This window comes from Macrobrachium rosenbergii, chromosome 45 (genome assembly GCF_040412425.1).
Source record: "Macrobrachium rosenbergii isolate ZJJX-2024 chromosome 45, ASM4041242v1, whole genome shotgun sequence".
Taxonomy (NCBI): Eukaryota; Metazoa; Arthropoda; class Malacostraca; order Decapoda; family Palaemonidae; genus Macrobrachium; species Macrobrachium rosenbergii.
This window is the reverse complement of record NC_089785.1, coordinates 29,448,374-29,461,739: the sequence shown is the minus strand read 5'-3', so window position 1 is coordinate 29,461,739 and position 13,366 is coordinate 29,448,374. Positions and strand designations below refer to the sequence as shown.

General features: G+C 39.3%; 2 protein-coding genes across 2 annotated transcripts; both read right to left on the bottom strand.

Moving 5' to 3' along the window:
* Positions 1-1,955: 1,955 nt before the first annotated feature.
* Positions 1,956-6,791, bottom strand: LOC136829835 (serine protease inhibitor 42Dd-like). The gene is made up of 7 exons (XM_067088814.1): positions 6,371-6,791; positions 5,059-5,411; positions 4,644-4,782; positions 3,753-3,996; positions 2,974-3,236; positions 2,240-2,694; positions 1,956-2,131 (listed from the first exon to the last, which is right to left on the bottom strand). Exons 2-6 carry the CDS (start codon positions 5,385-5,387, stop codon positions 2,377-2,379), a joined length of 1,293 nt encoding a protein of 430 aa, XP_066944915.1. The 5' UTR covers positions 5,388-5,411; positions 6,371-6,791; the 3' UTR covers positions 1,956-2,131; positions 2,240-2,376.
* Positions 6,792-10,625: 3,834 nt separating this feature from the next.
* Positions 10,626-12,810, bottom strand: LOC136829996 (serine protease inhibitor 88Ea-like). The gene is made up of 4 exons (XM_067089170.1): positions 12,799-12,810; positions 12,401-12,644; positions 11,740-11,975; positions 10,626-10,964 (listed from the first exon to the last, which is right to left on the bottom strand). The coding sequence occupies exons 1-4, from the start codon at positions 12,808-12,810 to the stop codon at positions 10,668-10,670; spliced, it is 789 nt and encodes a 262-aa protein (XP_066945271.1). The 3' UTR covers positions 10,626-10,667.
* Positions 12,811-13,366: the final 556 nt, after the last annotated feature.

The window sequence follows — 13,366 nt, the reverse complement described above, 5'->3', positions numbered from 1 at the left end:
TGGTGGGGGGCAATGAATCATGCAGGCGTTGTTTGTATCTTTGTTTTTTAAACAATTACAACAATTTTTAATAAATTAACAAACTGTGGAATCATTTTGTTTATAAATTTACGACCTGGCGGAACTGAAGACGAAACAGGATGGTATTAATTTACCAAAAGGAATTTGGGAGGCCCGGGTGTCATTGTTGGAGGTGGGGGGGGAGGGGCAATTTGCTATGGCAGACAAATTACCGTTATAAATATCTTAATTATTATCCGTCCTAAAACAATGACGTCATTCGCTGCAGACGTAAAATTTCGCAAAAGATCTCAATTAAACGGCGCCGTTAGGCCTATAGGCGTACGGTCCTCGTTCATTTCTGCATATTAGACAAGTTTTCCCTCCTCAAAATTATGGAAAACGACTGAAAAAGTCGTTATAACGGTTTCGTATAACGAGATTCATGCGTAAACTTGACAAGCTGTCGGTGAGGATCGATAAGATGCGGCAACGGTCGAGTTACGTAACACGAGAGAGGGTTAGAAAGGTTCCAGGTGTGTCTGAGAGAGAGAGAGAGAGAGAGAGAGAGAGAGAGAGAGAGAGAGAGAGAGAGAGAGAGAGAGAGAGAGAGAGAGAGAGAATGAGGATTTAAATTAGTTTTTTTTAAATGCTTAGAGAATTTTTACCCACGACTGACACGCTAGCTGTAAATGTAGCAGAATTTTTTCATTTCCTTGAATTAAACAATTCCTTACGAGAGAGAGAGAGAGAGAGAGAGAGAGAGAGAGAGAGAGAGAGAGAGAGAGAGAGAGAGAGAGAGAGAACGATGATTTAAATTAGCATTTTTTAAAATGCCTAGAGAATTTTTACCCACGATTGACACTAGTAAATGTAGCAGAATTTTTTATTTCCTTGAATTAAACAATTCCTTACGAGAGAGAGAGAGAGAGAGAGAGAGAGAGAGAGAGAGAGAGAGAGAGAGAGAGAGAGAGAGAGAGAGAGAGAGAGAGAGAAATATTAAATTACCATTTAAAATGCAATAGAGAATTTTCACCCACGATTGACACACTGGTAAACGTATTGAATAATTTCCTTGAAATAAACAGTTAATTTAGAGAGAGAGAGATATATTTTTTTTTGGAGAGAGAGAGAATTCCAGTCCTTGAGGGCCCTAATTCAGAGAGAAATCCTTATGTATTTTTATGCATATTTTAATGGACACACAAAGTCCAAAGCTACCTCGCAGATTGGATAATGAAATCAAAGTTAATTTAGGCCTACAGATATATTCGTCTTTCCACAAGGTTAGAGGCCTAGGCCTTACTCAACTTTTTTTTTTTTTTTGGAGAGGATTTCAGAGCCCTAAAGTATTTCTATGCATATTTTTAACCTCAAAATTATATAATTCATTTGTAAAAAGATTGATAATTTTAGATTCAACATAACTCAATTTTCATCAATTGTATTTTACTCTGATTCAAGTTTACCCAGCAACAAGAACTATAGGCCTATTAGCTACTAATTAAATATTTGAGTTTTCTATAAAAAAAAAATGCTAAACCAAAGTAAACTTCATTGATAGATTTATTTTAAATACTGTATTCTTGAAAAGATTTATTTTAAATACTGTATTCTTGAAAAGAGCATAAATTTGTAAAAAAAAAAATTGTTTAAAAAGCTAAATTACAGAACACTTCATCATTGATAGACCTATCTTAAATATTATCCTTAAATTGTTCTTAATTTTCTTATATTAATTTTCAGTATCCCAAAGTTTATAAAAAACAGGAGACTATAGACCTATTTTCGAATACCCGAATACTTTTTGTACCCTCAAAGGCAAAATTCTATTGGAATTTAAACAGTTTTTATTTTCAATATACCCAGATGTTTACTTTGGTGTAGTAATATATAATAAACAGGTGGTTAAATAGGCCTACTTTTGAATATCTGAGTTTGGAATTAAACAAAAGTTAAAATATGTTTTTATTTAATACAAATTAAGGTTTAAACTATAAAAACAGAGAAAATCAATATATATACTTTTTAAAACCGTAGGACTAAGGACCTCTGAGAGGACATAGGTTCTAAGGACCTCTGAGAGGACATAGGTTCTAAGGACCTCTGAAAGGACATAGGTTCTAAGGACCTCTGAGAGGACATAGGATCTAAGGACCTCTGAGAGGACATAGGTTCTAAGGACCTCTGAGAGGACATAGGTTCTAAGGACCTCTGAGAGGACATAGGATCTAAGGACCTGTGATTGGACATAAGTCTAAGGATCCCTTTGAGGACACAGTAAGGACCTCTCACAGGACATAATCCTAAGGATCCCTCTGAGAACACAATCCGAAGACCTCCAAGAGGCCCCAAGCCAACCGGGCATCTTCCCCCTCACAACGCTGTCTTCTGCAGGTCCAGGGGATTCCTGACGTGCCCCGCGAAGAGGGGATTCCTCGTGTCCTTGTCGTAGACGAGGAAGGCGAAGGGCTCCGTCAGGTGAAAGGACACGCTCTGGTCCTGGGCTCCTACGGCTGACCTGAAAGACACCACGACTGCGGAGGCGGCAGCCGCTTCGGTGCCCTCTTCGTTGACGTCGAGGAAGGCCTTGTGGAGGGCTTGGGTGACCTTCAGTCCTCGCTTCATGGTGAACGCCGTCAGGTTGGCTCTGTCTGCGTCGAAGAGGTCGATGATTCCCACACCTTTGAGGGCCTGCGGAGGAGGAGGAGGAGGAGGAAGAGGTTTTTATTAAAAGGGCATTTTGGTGTTCAGATGGATAGGTCTACACTAACATTATCCAGTAATGTTTTTAGTTTTATGCATTAAAATTAATAATCCTACACAATATCATCTGACTTCTGAAGTTAAGATTTTAATATTTAAATGAATAGGCCTACAAGTTATCCATTCCCTCTGGAGGTTTGTTAATGTAACAATCTTCAAATGAATAGGCCTACACATTACAAACAATCCCTCCTCTTCCCCTTCTACCTTCTCAAGATGGTGGCCTATCTCCGTGGAGAAGTTGAACTTGGGCAGAGCCACGTCCACCTCCCGGAGGTCGAGGTTCCTGGCCTCTATGGCCTCCCTGAGGGAACGCCCGTCGAAGTTCCTGATCATGTTGGCCAGGGGATCCTCGCCTTCTCCTGCTGGAGGACTCCTCTGTGGGGGATGAGGCAGGAAGAGGAACATGGAGATCTGCTCTCCGGTGTAAGGCAGTTCTAGGATTCTGGCCCCCAGGTCATCGGATTCCCCTGTTGGTGGGGATTAAGAGGAGATTTGAGTCTGAAAATGGGGGCATAGGCCTACTATTGTAGTCTATTTTTGTCTAACTTTAGGGCTACTGAAGATCTTGAGTCTGAAATTGGGGACAGGACTACTATAGTCTATTTTTGTCTGTCTAACCTTAGGGTTACTGCAGAAATCTGAGTCTGAAATTGGGACATAGGCCTACACTATATATATAGTTATTTTTGTATAACTTTAAACCTAAGAAAATTTTATCTGAAAATGTACATAGGCCTACTATAGTCTATTTTAATCTAACCTTAGGCTCACTATAGTCTATTTTTGTCTAACCTTAGGCCTGCTATAGGCTATCTTTGTCTAACTTTAGACCCAAGAAAATGTTTTCTGAAAATGTACATAGGCCTACTTGTCTTTAACCTGAAAGCAGAGCAAATGCCTTGTTACTTGTCAAGTAATCAAGTACTTAACAGGTATAAGAGAGAGAGAGAGAGAGAGAGAGACCTATCAAAAATCTCTCTCACCATATCTGAACACCCCCAACTGTCTCATGACAGTCACGGAGACGCTGAGGTCTGGAGAGACCTGGAAGAGCATCTTGGAATTGTTCTGGGCCTGGAATTCGTACTTCCACCTCCCGACGAAGGCGGCCGCATTGACCACCACCACCTGGGAGTCCCGGACGTCCTCGGGGGACGCGATCTCCTCGATCAAGCCATTGGTGACCTTCGCCACGAAGTCGTTGATGTATCTGGCTGTGCTCTTGGCCTGTGAAGTGGGGAGGAAGAGGGCTTTGTAAGTGTGGTTTGACTTATAAAAAGTGTTAAGTTTTAGACTGTTACCTATATAGAACACTTTTATTGGCCTTTAAGTGGGGGAAGGAGGGAGGTATTTAAGCAATTTTGGCCTGTAAATGGGGGAAGAGGGATTTATAAGTGTGGTTTGAGCTTACCATACTTATATAGAACACTTTTATGGCCTATAAGTGGGGAAGGTGAGCAGATTTAAGTGTGTTATGGCCTGTTAAGTGGGGGAAAGAGGGCTTTGTAAGTGTGGTTTTACTCATAAAATGTTTTAAAAGTTTTAGACTATGTTACCTAACATTCACCATTCAAGAGCTTTCTATACTTATACAGAACACTTATGGCCTGTAAGTGGGGCAAGGGGAGCAGATTTAAGTGTATTATGGCCTGTTAAGTGGGGGAAGAGTGATTTATAAGGGTGGTTTTACTTACGAAGTGTTAAGTGACACACTATCTTTCCTGCATGACTTAAGATACTCATAGTTGCCCAGTAGCTCTGCAACACTTATGCAACATTTTTTGGCCTGTAAGTGGGGTTGGAAGGAACCACTGAGGCCTGATCAATGGTAGGCTACTAAATCCAGGCCACATCTTGAATGACTGTCTACTCACATTGAACAGGTAAGCCAGTTGAAGCTCCTCAGGGAAGATGTTTCTGATGCAGGGTCTCACATTCAGCAAAATGTCGAAGTAGATTCGGTTCGCCACGCTGAAGTAGTATCCCGGGTGGCTCTCCTGGAGGAGGGCGTACCTGCAAAGTCCACCAGAGGTTTTAGGGAAGTTCGAAAATGCTGGAGATTTTCCGAAAACTTTTAAAAATCTGTACCCATGGAGCAAAATCTATGTCAATTCTTTCTTCAAGTTTGTATAGGTGGAGTTGGATGTCAGATATTGCTCTAAACTGAAAGCTTAGAATGTATAGAAGGATATAGAAGGTTTATAAACATATATATACCTCCCAGAGCAAGATTAAACCAAAAAACAAACCCACCCCTAACCTCTAGGCCTCCTGTAAGCGCAGACTCACCAATTATCGAGGCCCTTCTTGATCTCGTGCGCAGAAACCTTATCTCTGATGCGCAGAGCGGCCTCCATCTGCGCCTGGGTGTTACCTTGCGTCCCGAAATACGTCAGGACGAGCACGTTCCACAGGCTGTAGGGCGAATAAACCAGGTTCCTGGCGCCGAAGTCGCTGAAGAGGTGCCTGTAGACATCTAGGCCGAAGTCCGTGATTCCAGAGAGCTCGGCTTCGGAGACGATTCCAGGGCTGGAAGCATTCGTCGTGAAGCATTGCTGGAAGGACTTTCCAGGACTCAGGAGCAGGAGGGCTGCTGTGATGGTCGGCCACGACCACATTACTGCCGCAGGCTGTTACTGGAACTGTGGGGGAAGAGAGAGAGAGAGAGAGAGAGAGAGAGAGAGAGAGAGAGAGAGAGAGAGAGAGAGAGAGATTATTCGATAAGTAACTAATTTATTTTTAGGAGGCTAGAGGGCTGCAATGTGGTGTGTTTGATGACTGGAGGGTGGATGATCAACGTACCAATTTGCAGCCCTCTAGCCTCAGTAGTTTTTAAGATCTGAGTGCGGACAGAAAAGAGTGCGGACAGAAAAGAATGCGGACAGAAAAGAATGCGGACAGAAAAGAGTGCAGACAGACAGACAAAGCCTGCACAATAGTTTTCTTGTACAGAAAACTAAAATATTAATCAGTCGAGATAATTATAATACAGTAATACTAATTAAATCACTAGACTGGACGAATATTCTATGACATAATTCACCTCAAACATTCTAACATTCCCCATAGGGGGGGCAGTGCCGTCAGTGCCCTCACGGGGTGCACTGTGGGCATTGCTAAAGGTTCTCTGCAGGTCCCTTGGACCCCTAGCTGCAACCCCTTTCATTCCTTTTACTGTACCTCCTTTCATATTCTCTTTTCACGAAAATTTGGACCATTTACAATTTCAAAACATTGGAATAGACTTAATTCTTCTGTCATTCCTACCAGAGAGAGAGAGAGAGAGAGAGAGAGAGAGAGAGAGAGAGATTGAACCATTTCACGAAAATTAAGACCATTTACGATTGCAAAATACTGGAACAGACTTGAGTCTTCGATCAGTCCTACCAGTCTTCAAAAACTCCTTTAACCTAACCAAAAAATAATCTTTAAATACTCTAACTATTCTTCAAAGACTTAATAGCCTCTAAAACACATTCTCCAAATTATCAACCGAACCTAAACCGGTCAAAACACAACACTACGAAGTGTATTTAAAACACCATTAAAAAAACAGTTAAAACATTAAGTTTTTTTCCAAAACTCACTTAAATTGACTTACCTCCAGAACGAAAAAATATCTTTTAATTGCAGACAGTTCCTGGATTCAATACCCGATACCCAGATGCTCGCTGCGAACTGTATATGGAAGACTGTGGGTATGAAGACAGTTCCTGAATTCGCTGGACAATGCCCTCTACAAACAGTTAAAGACTGTGGGTATTTTTACAGTCCCTCAGCTGCCTACCACGAACAGTCTATCGAAAACTGTGGGTATGATGACGACAGTTCCTTCCGCCACTGCCCGATGCCCACTACGAACTGTCTACTGAAAACTGTGGGTATTATGAAGACAGTTCCTTCCTCCAATACCCAACGCCAGCTACGAACTGTCTGTCGAAAACTGTGGGTATAGTGAAGACAATTCCTTCCTCCACTGCCCGACGCCCACTACGAACTGTCTAGAACTGCGGGTATTGATGTATGTTTACCTATGAAGAAACGGTTCCCCAAATGGTTGAATAATCCATAACTTTTTGAAAACAGATCCTGTTTAAGCAAACTGGCACTTAAAATTCTTCGTATCTAAACTCAAACAGTTTAGTAGGAAGCTTAGTAAGTGTAGAGGACTATAGTTTAGTGGGGAGTTTAGTCATTGTAGAGGGGTATATTATAGTTGGAAGCTTAGAAAACTTAGATTTTTATGAAAGGATTCGAGTGATTGTTATGCTAAGTGACTCAAAAGGCAGTTTTGGTAGAATGTTTGGCATTTGCTTAACAATCTCTCTCTCTCTCTCTCTCTCTCTCTCTCTCTCTCTCTCTCTCTCTCTCTCTCTATTCTCTATATATATATATATATATATATATATATATATATATATATATATATATATATATATATATATATATATATATATATATATATATATATAATATACATATATATATGTATATATATAGTTCAATTATACATTTACTGCAGGAAATATTCACAATGACAATTCAGTAAAACTGACTGAGTGTTTTATATATTCCCAAATAATAATAATAATAATAATAATAATAATAATAATAATAATAATAATAATAATAATAATAATAATAATAATAATAATAATAATAATAATGAACTATTAGACTTTGGAAAAAGCCTTCTACAGGTTTTCTAGAACTTAATTCTTGATTCTTCGAACCAAATTTGATAGCATCCCGTCAATTGGTTCCTGATGGATCGGAGTAATGATGGTAATAAGGCCTATTCTGTAGTTAACACAAGTGACGCTTTGGAAATATAAGGTATAAGGTTGATAATACGTTTATGTGGAGGTAAACGAACCATGGTATAAAATTGGTTTAAATAAAAAATAAAATTTTTTTTTCATTTTATTTTTGTCAAATAACAATAATATAAAATTGGTTTGAATGAAAATAACAGTGATTTTATTTTCATTTTATTTTTGTCAAATAACAATGATATAAAACTGGTTTGAATGAAAATAACAGTGATTTTATTTTCATTTTATTTTTTAAAATAGCGATGATATAAAATTGGTTTGAATAAAAAATAAGTGATTTTATTTTCATTTTATTTTTGTCAAAAACAATGGTATAAAATTGGTTTAAATGAAAAACAACAGTGATTTTACTCTCACTTCCACAAATAACAATGATATCAGATTGGTTTAAATGTAAATGAAATAAAAATGATTTTATTTTCATTTTATTCTTCCAAATAACAGAAATTACCTGATTCAGATTTGTATAAATATAATATAATGCCTTTGGTTATAATAAGAGGGGGGTGTCTGTCCCCATTCTAAGATTTCAGATATTTCTGAAGCTACAGAAATATTAGGATTGATTCTATTTAGATGTCCTCACCTGCTTAACAGCGGTTCTCAACCAGGGGGGGGGGGGAATTCCCCCCTAGGAGTTAGAGGTTTCAGAGTTTTGGGGGAGAAAAATTGTGATCACAGATTGGCAGGCTCAAACTGGCTTTAGGACCACACAAAACGCAGTGCGCAACGGTCCGCGCTACTGAGAGGTCACACTGAGCTTTCTCCCCTAGCTTGTGTGTTTGTGTTAGTATTTTGTTGCATGTGATTTGAAAGGCACCTTTTGAGGCAGACAATTTTGGGAAAAGGAGGGTGTGGGGATAACATTCTGACATATGGTGAAAGGCTGCATGGGGCAAAAAAAGGTTGAGAACCACCGCCTTAGAAAGTCAGTTGACACAGGACTGAGAAAAGTGTGAAAGCACACTTTCTCTCTTGTCACTTTCTTTCACAAGGGCACCCATGTGATGCAAACACATTTTCTGGGATATTTTCTTATTCTGTTGCCAAGCTTTGAACCTAGTGCCTGATTTTGTGACAGAAATGGATTTTTTATTTGTTTTTACCACAAACTTTGCACCAAGTGCCTGATTTTGATAAAAAAATGGGTCTTGTGTATGGTTTTGTCACCAAACTTTGTACCTAGTGCCTGATTTTGACAAAAAATGGGCTTTGTGTATGCTTTTGTCGCCAAACTTTGCACCAAGTGCCTGATTTATTGACAAAAATGGGCTTTTTGTATGTTTTCGTTACCAAACTTTGCACTAATTCCCTGATTGTTGTGACAAAAATGAACTCTGCACTAATTCCCTGATTGTTGTGACAAAAATGAACTCTGCACTAATTCCCTGATTGTTGTGACAAAAATGAACTCTGCACTAATTGTTGTGACAAAATGATTGTTGTTGTTGTGACAAAAATGAACTCTGCACTAATTCCCTGATTGTTGTGACAAAAATGAACTCTGTGTATGTTTTTGACATTTGTGTTTGTACTGTTCTACCAAACTTTGTTCCAGGTGCCTGATTTTCTGACAGAAATGGACTTTTTGTATGCCTGTATTTTCATGTTTGCATTTCTCCACCAAACTTTGCTCCAAGCCCCCGATTTTCTAATAAAAAGTGGACTTTGTTCTGTTTGGACTTTAATGACAACCTAATGAACACGAATAAGTCCAATTCGCATCAGCTTAGAATGAGATACTATCTACTTGGTGCAAAGTCTGGTGAACATTTGGTAAAAGGCCTCTTCAGATATCACCTGAGAGCCATGTTTTGATTCGGTCCGCTGAAAATTGCCTGATTAGGTGAACACGAGTGGATGCATATGTATGTTATGCCAACAACAGCCATAAATGAAAATATGTATATATTTTTTTGAAGTATATAGCAAATTGTGCTAAGCTTTTGCAAGATTTACGTTTGTAGAGGAGAGGCAGTGTCAACTGAGCTCGCTTTCTGTCACTTTTTATATTTTCCTGTCAAAGTTTATGTCAGACATTCAGAACTGTTGATGATACTGAGATCTTGCATGTTTGTGCTCTGAGAAACAGCAACTTAATTATTATTATTATTATTATTATTATTAATCAGAAGACGAACCTTACCTATATGGAACAAGCCCACCACAGGGGCCATTGACTTGAAATTCAAGAAGCTTCCAAAGAATATTATGGCGTTCAATTGAAAGAAGTAACAGAAGATAACAGGAATAACAGAGAGAGGAGACCATTTATTAGAAAAGATAAAATAATGAATATATATAAATTTTGATAATTTGGTGCAAATTTTGGCCGGAAAGTTGCTTGAGTGACGCCACAAGCTATTACGATGTTTCACTACATAAGACTGTCATTACCACTTATAGTTATTATACACACTATGTCACAGCTGAAGTACATAAATTGGAACTTCAAAAACTTCAAGCGAAGTTTCAATAACTTACATTTTTGTCTGTTAATTAATTTGTTAATTTATTTTTTTTTTAACTTTGAGATCTCCTCATGCTGCATTTCCTGTTAACTCCTGTTACTTCTTTCAGAGGAACACATTAATATTCTTTGGAAGCTTCTTGAATTTCAAGTCAGTGGCCCCTTTGGTGGGCTTGTTCCATATGAATAGGGTTCGTCCTCTGAATAATAATAATAATAATAATAATAATAATAATAATAATAATAATAATAATAATAATAATAATAATAATAATAATAATAATAATAATAATAATATAAATAAATCTACTATACCTATTACCAGTCAAGAATGATTGAGCAACAGTGGGATGAACATGTGCTGTTTTGTATACTGTATGAGGCACTGTTCTTGACTTTTAATACTACTGTGTGTGGGAGGTGGGTTGAATACTCCTATATTATTATTATTATTATTATTATTATTATTATTATTATTATTATCATTATTATTATTATTCAGACGATAAACCCTGTTCATATGGAACAAGCCCACCACAGGGGCCATTGACTTGAAATTCCAGATGCTTCCAAGGAACATGACTACTTCAGATCTACTGCCTGGGATCTCTGTAGGCACCAATGAAGAGAATCCTGGAGGCCAGTTTGTCCATCAGGAGGAACAGGAAAGGTCGGTTGCAGACGAAGACCCTCTGCTTCATGGGGCCGCTCGCCTGGTAGCTGCTGGCGTCGAGCGTCTTCGCAGAGGCCGCGTCCACGCCGTCTTCGTCTATCTCGACGAAGGCCTTGTGCGTGATGTGGCCCACGCTCAGGTTTCCGGTTGGCGAGAAGATGCTCAGGTCTGCCTCGGTCTTGTCGAAGAGGTCCTTCGCGCCCATTCGGCTGAGGGCCTGCCGGTGAAGAGGAAGCGATCAAACTGCAGTTCTGTTGCAAATGGCAACTTCAAATGTCAACTATCCAGTGAGTCTGTAGCTTGTGTACTGAATGAATGAAGGCTTCACTTGGCATTCATAACAGGAAGTGACCTCATTTCCCAACTCTAAATGTACGAAGGTTTCATTTGGCATTGATAACAGGAAGTGACCTCATTCCCCAACTCTGAATGTACAAAGGCTTCACTTGGCATTCATAACAGGAAATGACCTTATTCCCCAACTCTGAATGTATGAAGGCTTCATTTGGCATTCATAATCGGAAGTGACCTCATTTCCCAACTCTTGAATGTACAAAGGCTTCACTTGGCATTCATAACAGGAAATGACCTTATTCCCCAACTCTGAATGTGTGAAGGCTTCATTTGGCATTCATAACAGGAAGTGACCTCATTTCCCAACTCTGAATGTACAAAGGATTCATTTGGCATTCATAACAGGAAGTGACCTTATTCCCCATTCAACTGACATTTCCCCCTCTTATCCAGCAGGACACACAGCAATCATAGCAGGAAGTGACCTTATTCCCCCATTCCTATAATCAACTCCCTCTCTTCTCATTCCTCGCTGACAAAAGATTCACAAGATTCCTTCCCCATTTACCCAGCAGGACAAACAGCAATTATCTGTTACACCTATTAAACAAAGGATATCTGTGAATAAAGTAACAATAAACACCAATAATAATAATAATAATATAATAATAATAATAATAATAACAATAGTCACCTACCTTCTTGAGATCTAGATCTGTTTCGTACTGGAATTTAAACTTTGGAAGGACCACCCTGATCTCGGCGTGTTGCATTTCCGCCAGGGCTCGGGCTAGCGTTGTTGGGTTAAGGGTCTTCATTGTGTTTATGATGCCAACGGCCCCGCTGTTCAGAGGAGGAAGAAGAATGTACATGGAGACTGCTCGCCCTGCGTAAGGCAACTCCAAGATCTGGACTCCGAGTTCTGCTGATTCACCTGTCAAAGTTAGGGTGAAATTTAGACGAAGTTTACTTTTTGTGGCGGAGGGGCTAAATGAAGACAAAACTACCATGATTTCAATCCAGCAGCAACGTTGTGGGTATGTTCTGAAAGTGGTTAGCAAAACTATATCTTAAACAACATGAACAAAAAGACAAGTTTGTCTTATTACTGCATGCTCATAAAACTGGCCACTGTTTCAGAAATGAATTGTTCCCTCAAAAAGAACTACTCTCAGGAAAGGACTTGTCTTAGTGGGAAAGGATTCCACACTTAGAATTCTCTTACTGTTAAAGAGACCAGTTGCCCTAAAAATTGGCTGCTGTTTCAGAAATGAACTGTTCCCTCAAAAAGAAAAACCTCCCAGAAAGGCTCTTGTCTGGATGGAAAAGGATTCCCCACTTAGAATGAGCTGGCATTACCGTAATTAAAATGCCCTTTCTGTGTCATGGTTGTCACGTCCATATAGCTGTCGAGGCTGGGGTAGAAGGGCTGGGAGCGACTGGCAGACTTCTTGAAGGGGTGCAGCCAAGAGCCCTTGTGGACTCCCGTGCTAGCGAGGACCATGTTGATGCCCTCCAGATCTTCTGGCTGGTACAGCGTCCGCACCTGCCCGCCCGTGCTAGATGCAATCCAGTTGTTGATCTCAAGGGTTGATTTGTAAACCTGTGGGATGAATGAAAGGTGGGATACTGTTGCCAATTTCATGAACAGGTAGCCAACAGATAATTTTATAATATGGCTTAGTTGTAAATGAATTCTATGCAATTACAGGAAGCAACAGAGAGGAGAGCAACCAAGTGATATCTTAGAAACTAACCTTACCTGACATGTTTCTTTCTTTCTTTCATTCTCTAAATCTTCATCTGAAAGCCCTCATGGACAGAGTCAACAGACTATAATGAACCCAAGTGAGCTCCAAAGGGAAATCAGCCTTCAGAGAGAGAGACAGGTTATAGAAAAAGGCGATGAAAGATAAATGTGAAGGAACAGAAGATAAAACAGATACGCCTGAATTTCAGGAAACGTCAGCAGCGGCAGAGAGCAGGAATGAATTTGCTCCTCGCTTAAATATTTGGAGATCAGAAGTCTCCATAACTGCACTAGGAGACTGTTCCACGTTTTATTTGTAGCCAAGATAAAACTCATAGCAAACTGGGTAGCATTAAACCTGATGCTAGGCAAATCTTACCCAAATTCCTGACAAGGTAGTGTGCATGCTTAGATAATTTCATGTTTAACCTAAACTTTCCATGTGGCATGCCAACTATACAAACATTAACCTAACTGTGCAGCTTACTTACCAAAATAATCTTACCTAAACGTTAAACAGAATCTGCTTTAACAAAATCATATAATGTACCAAAAGGACTTGATGTAATCCTATC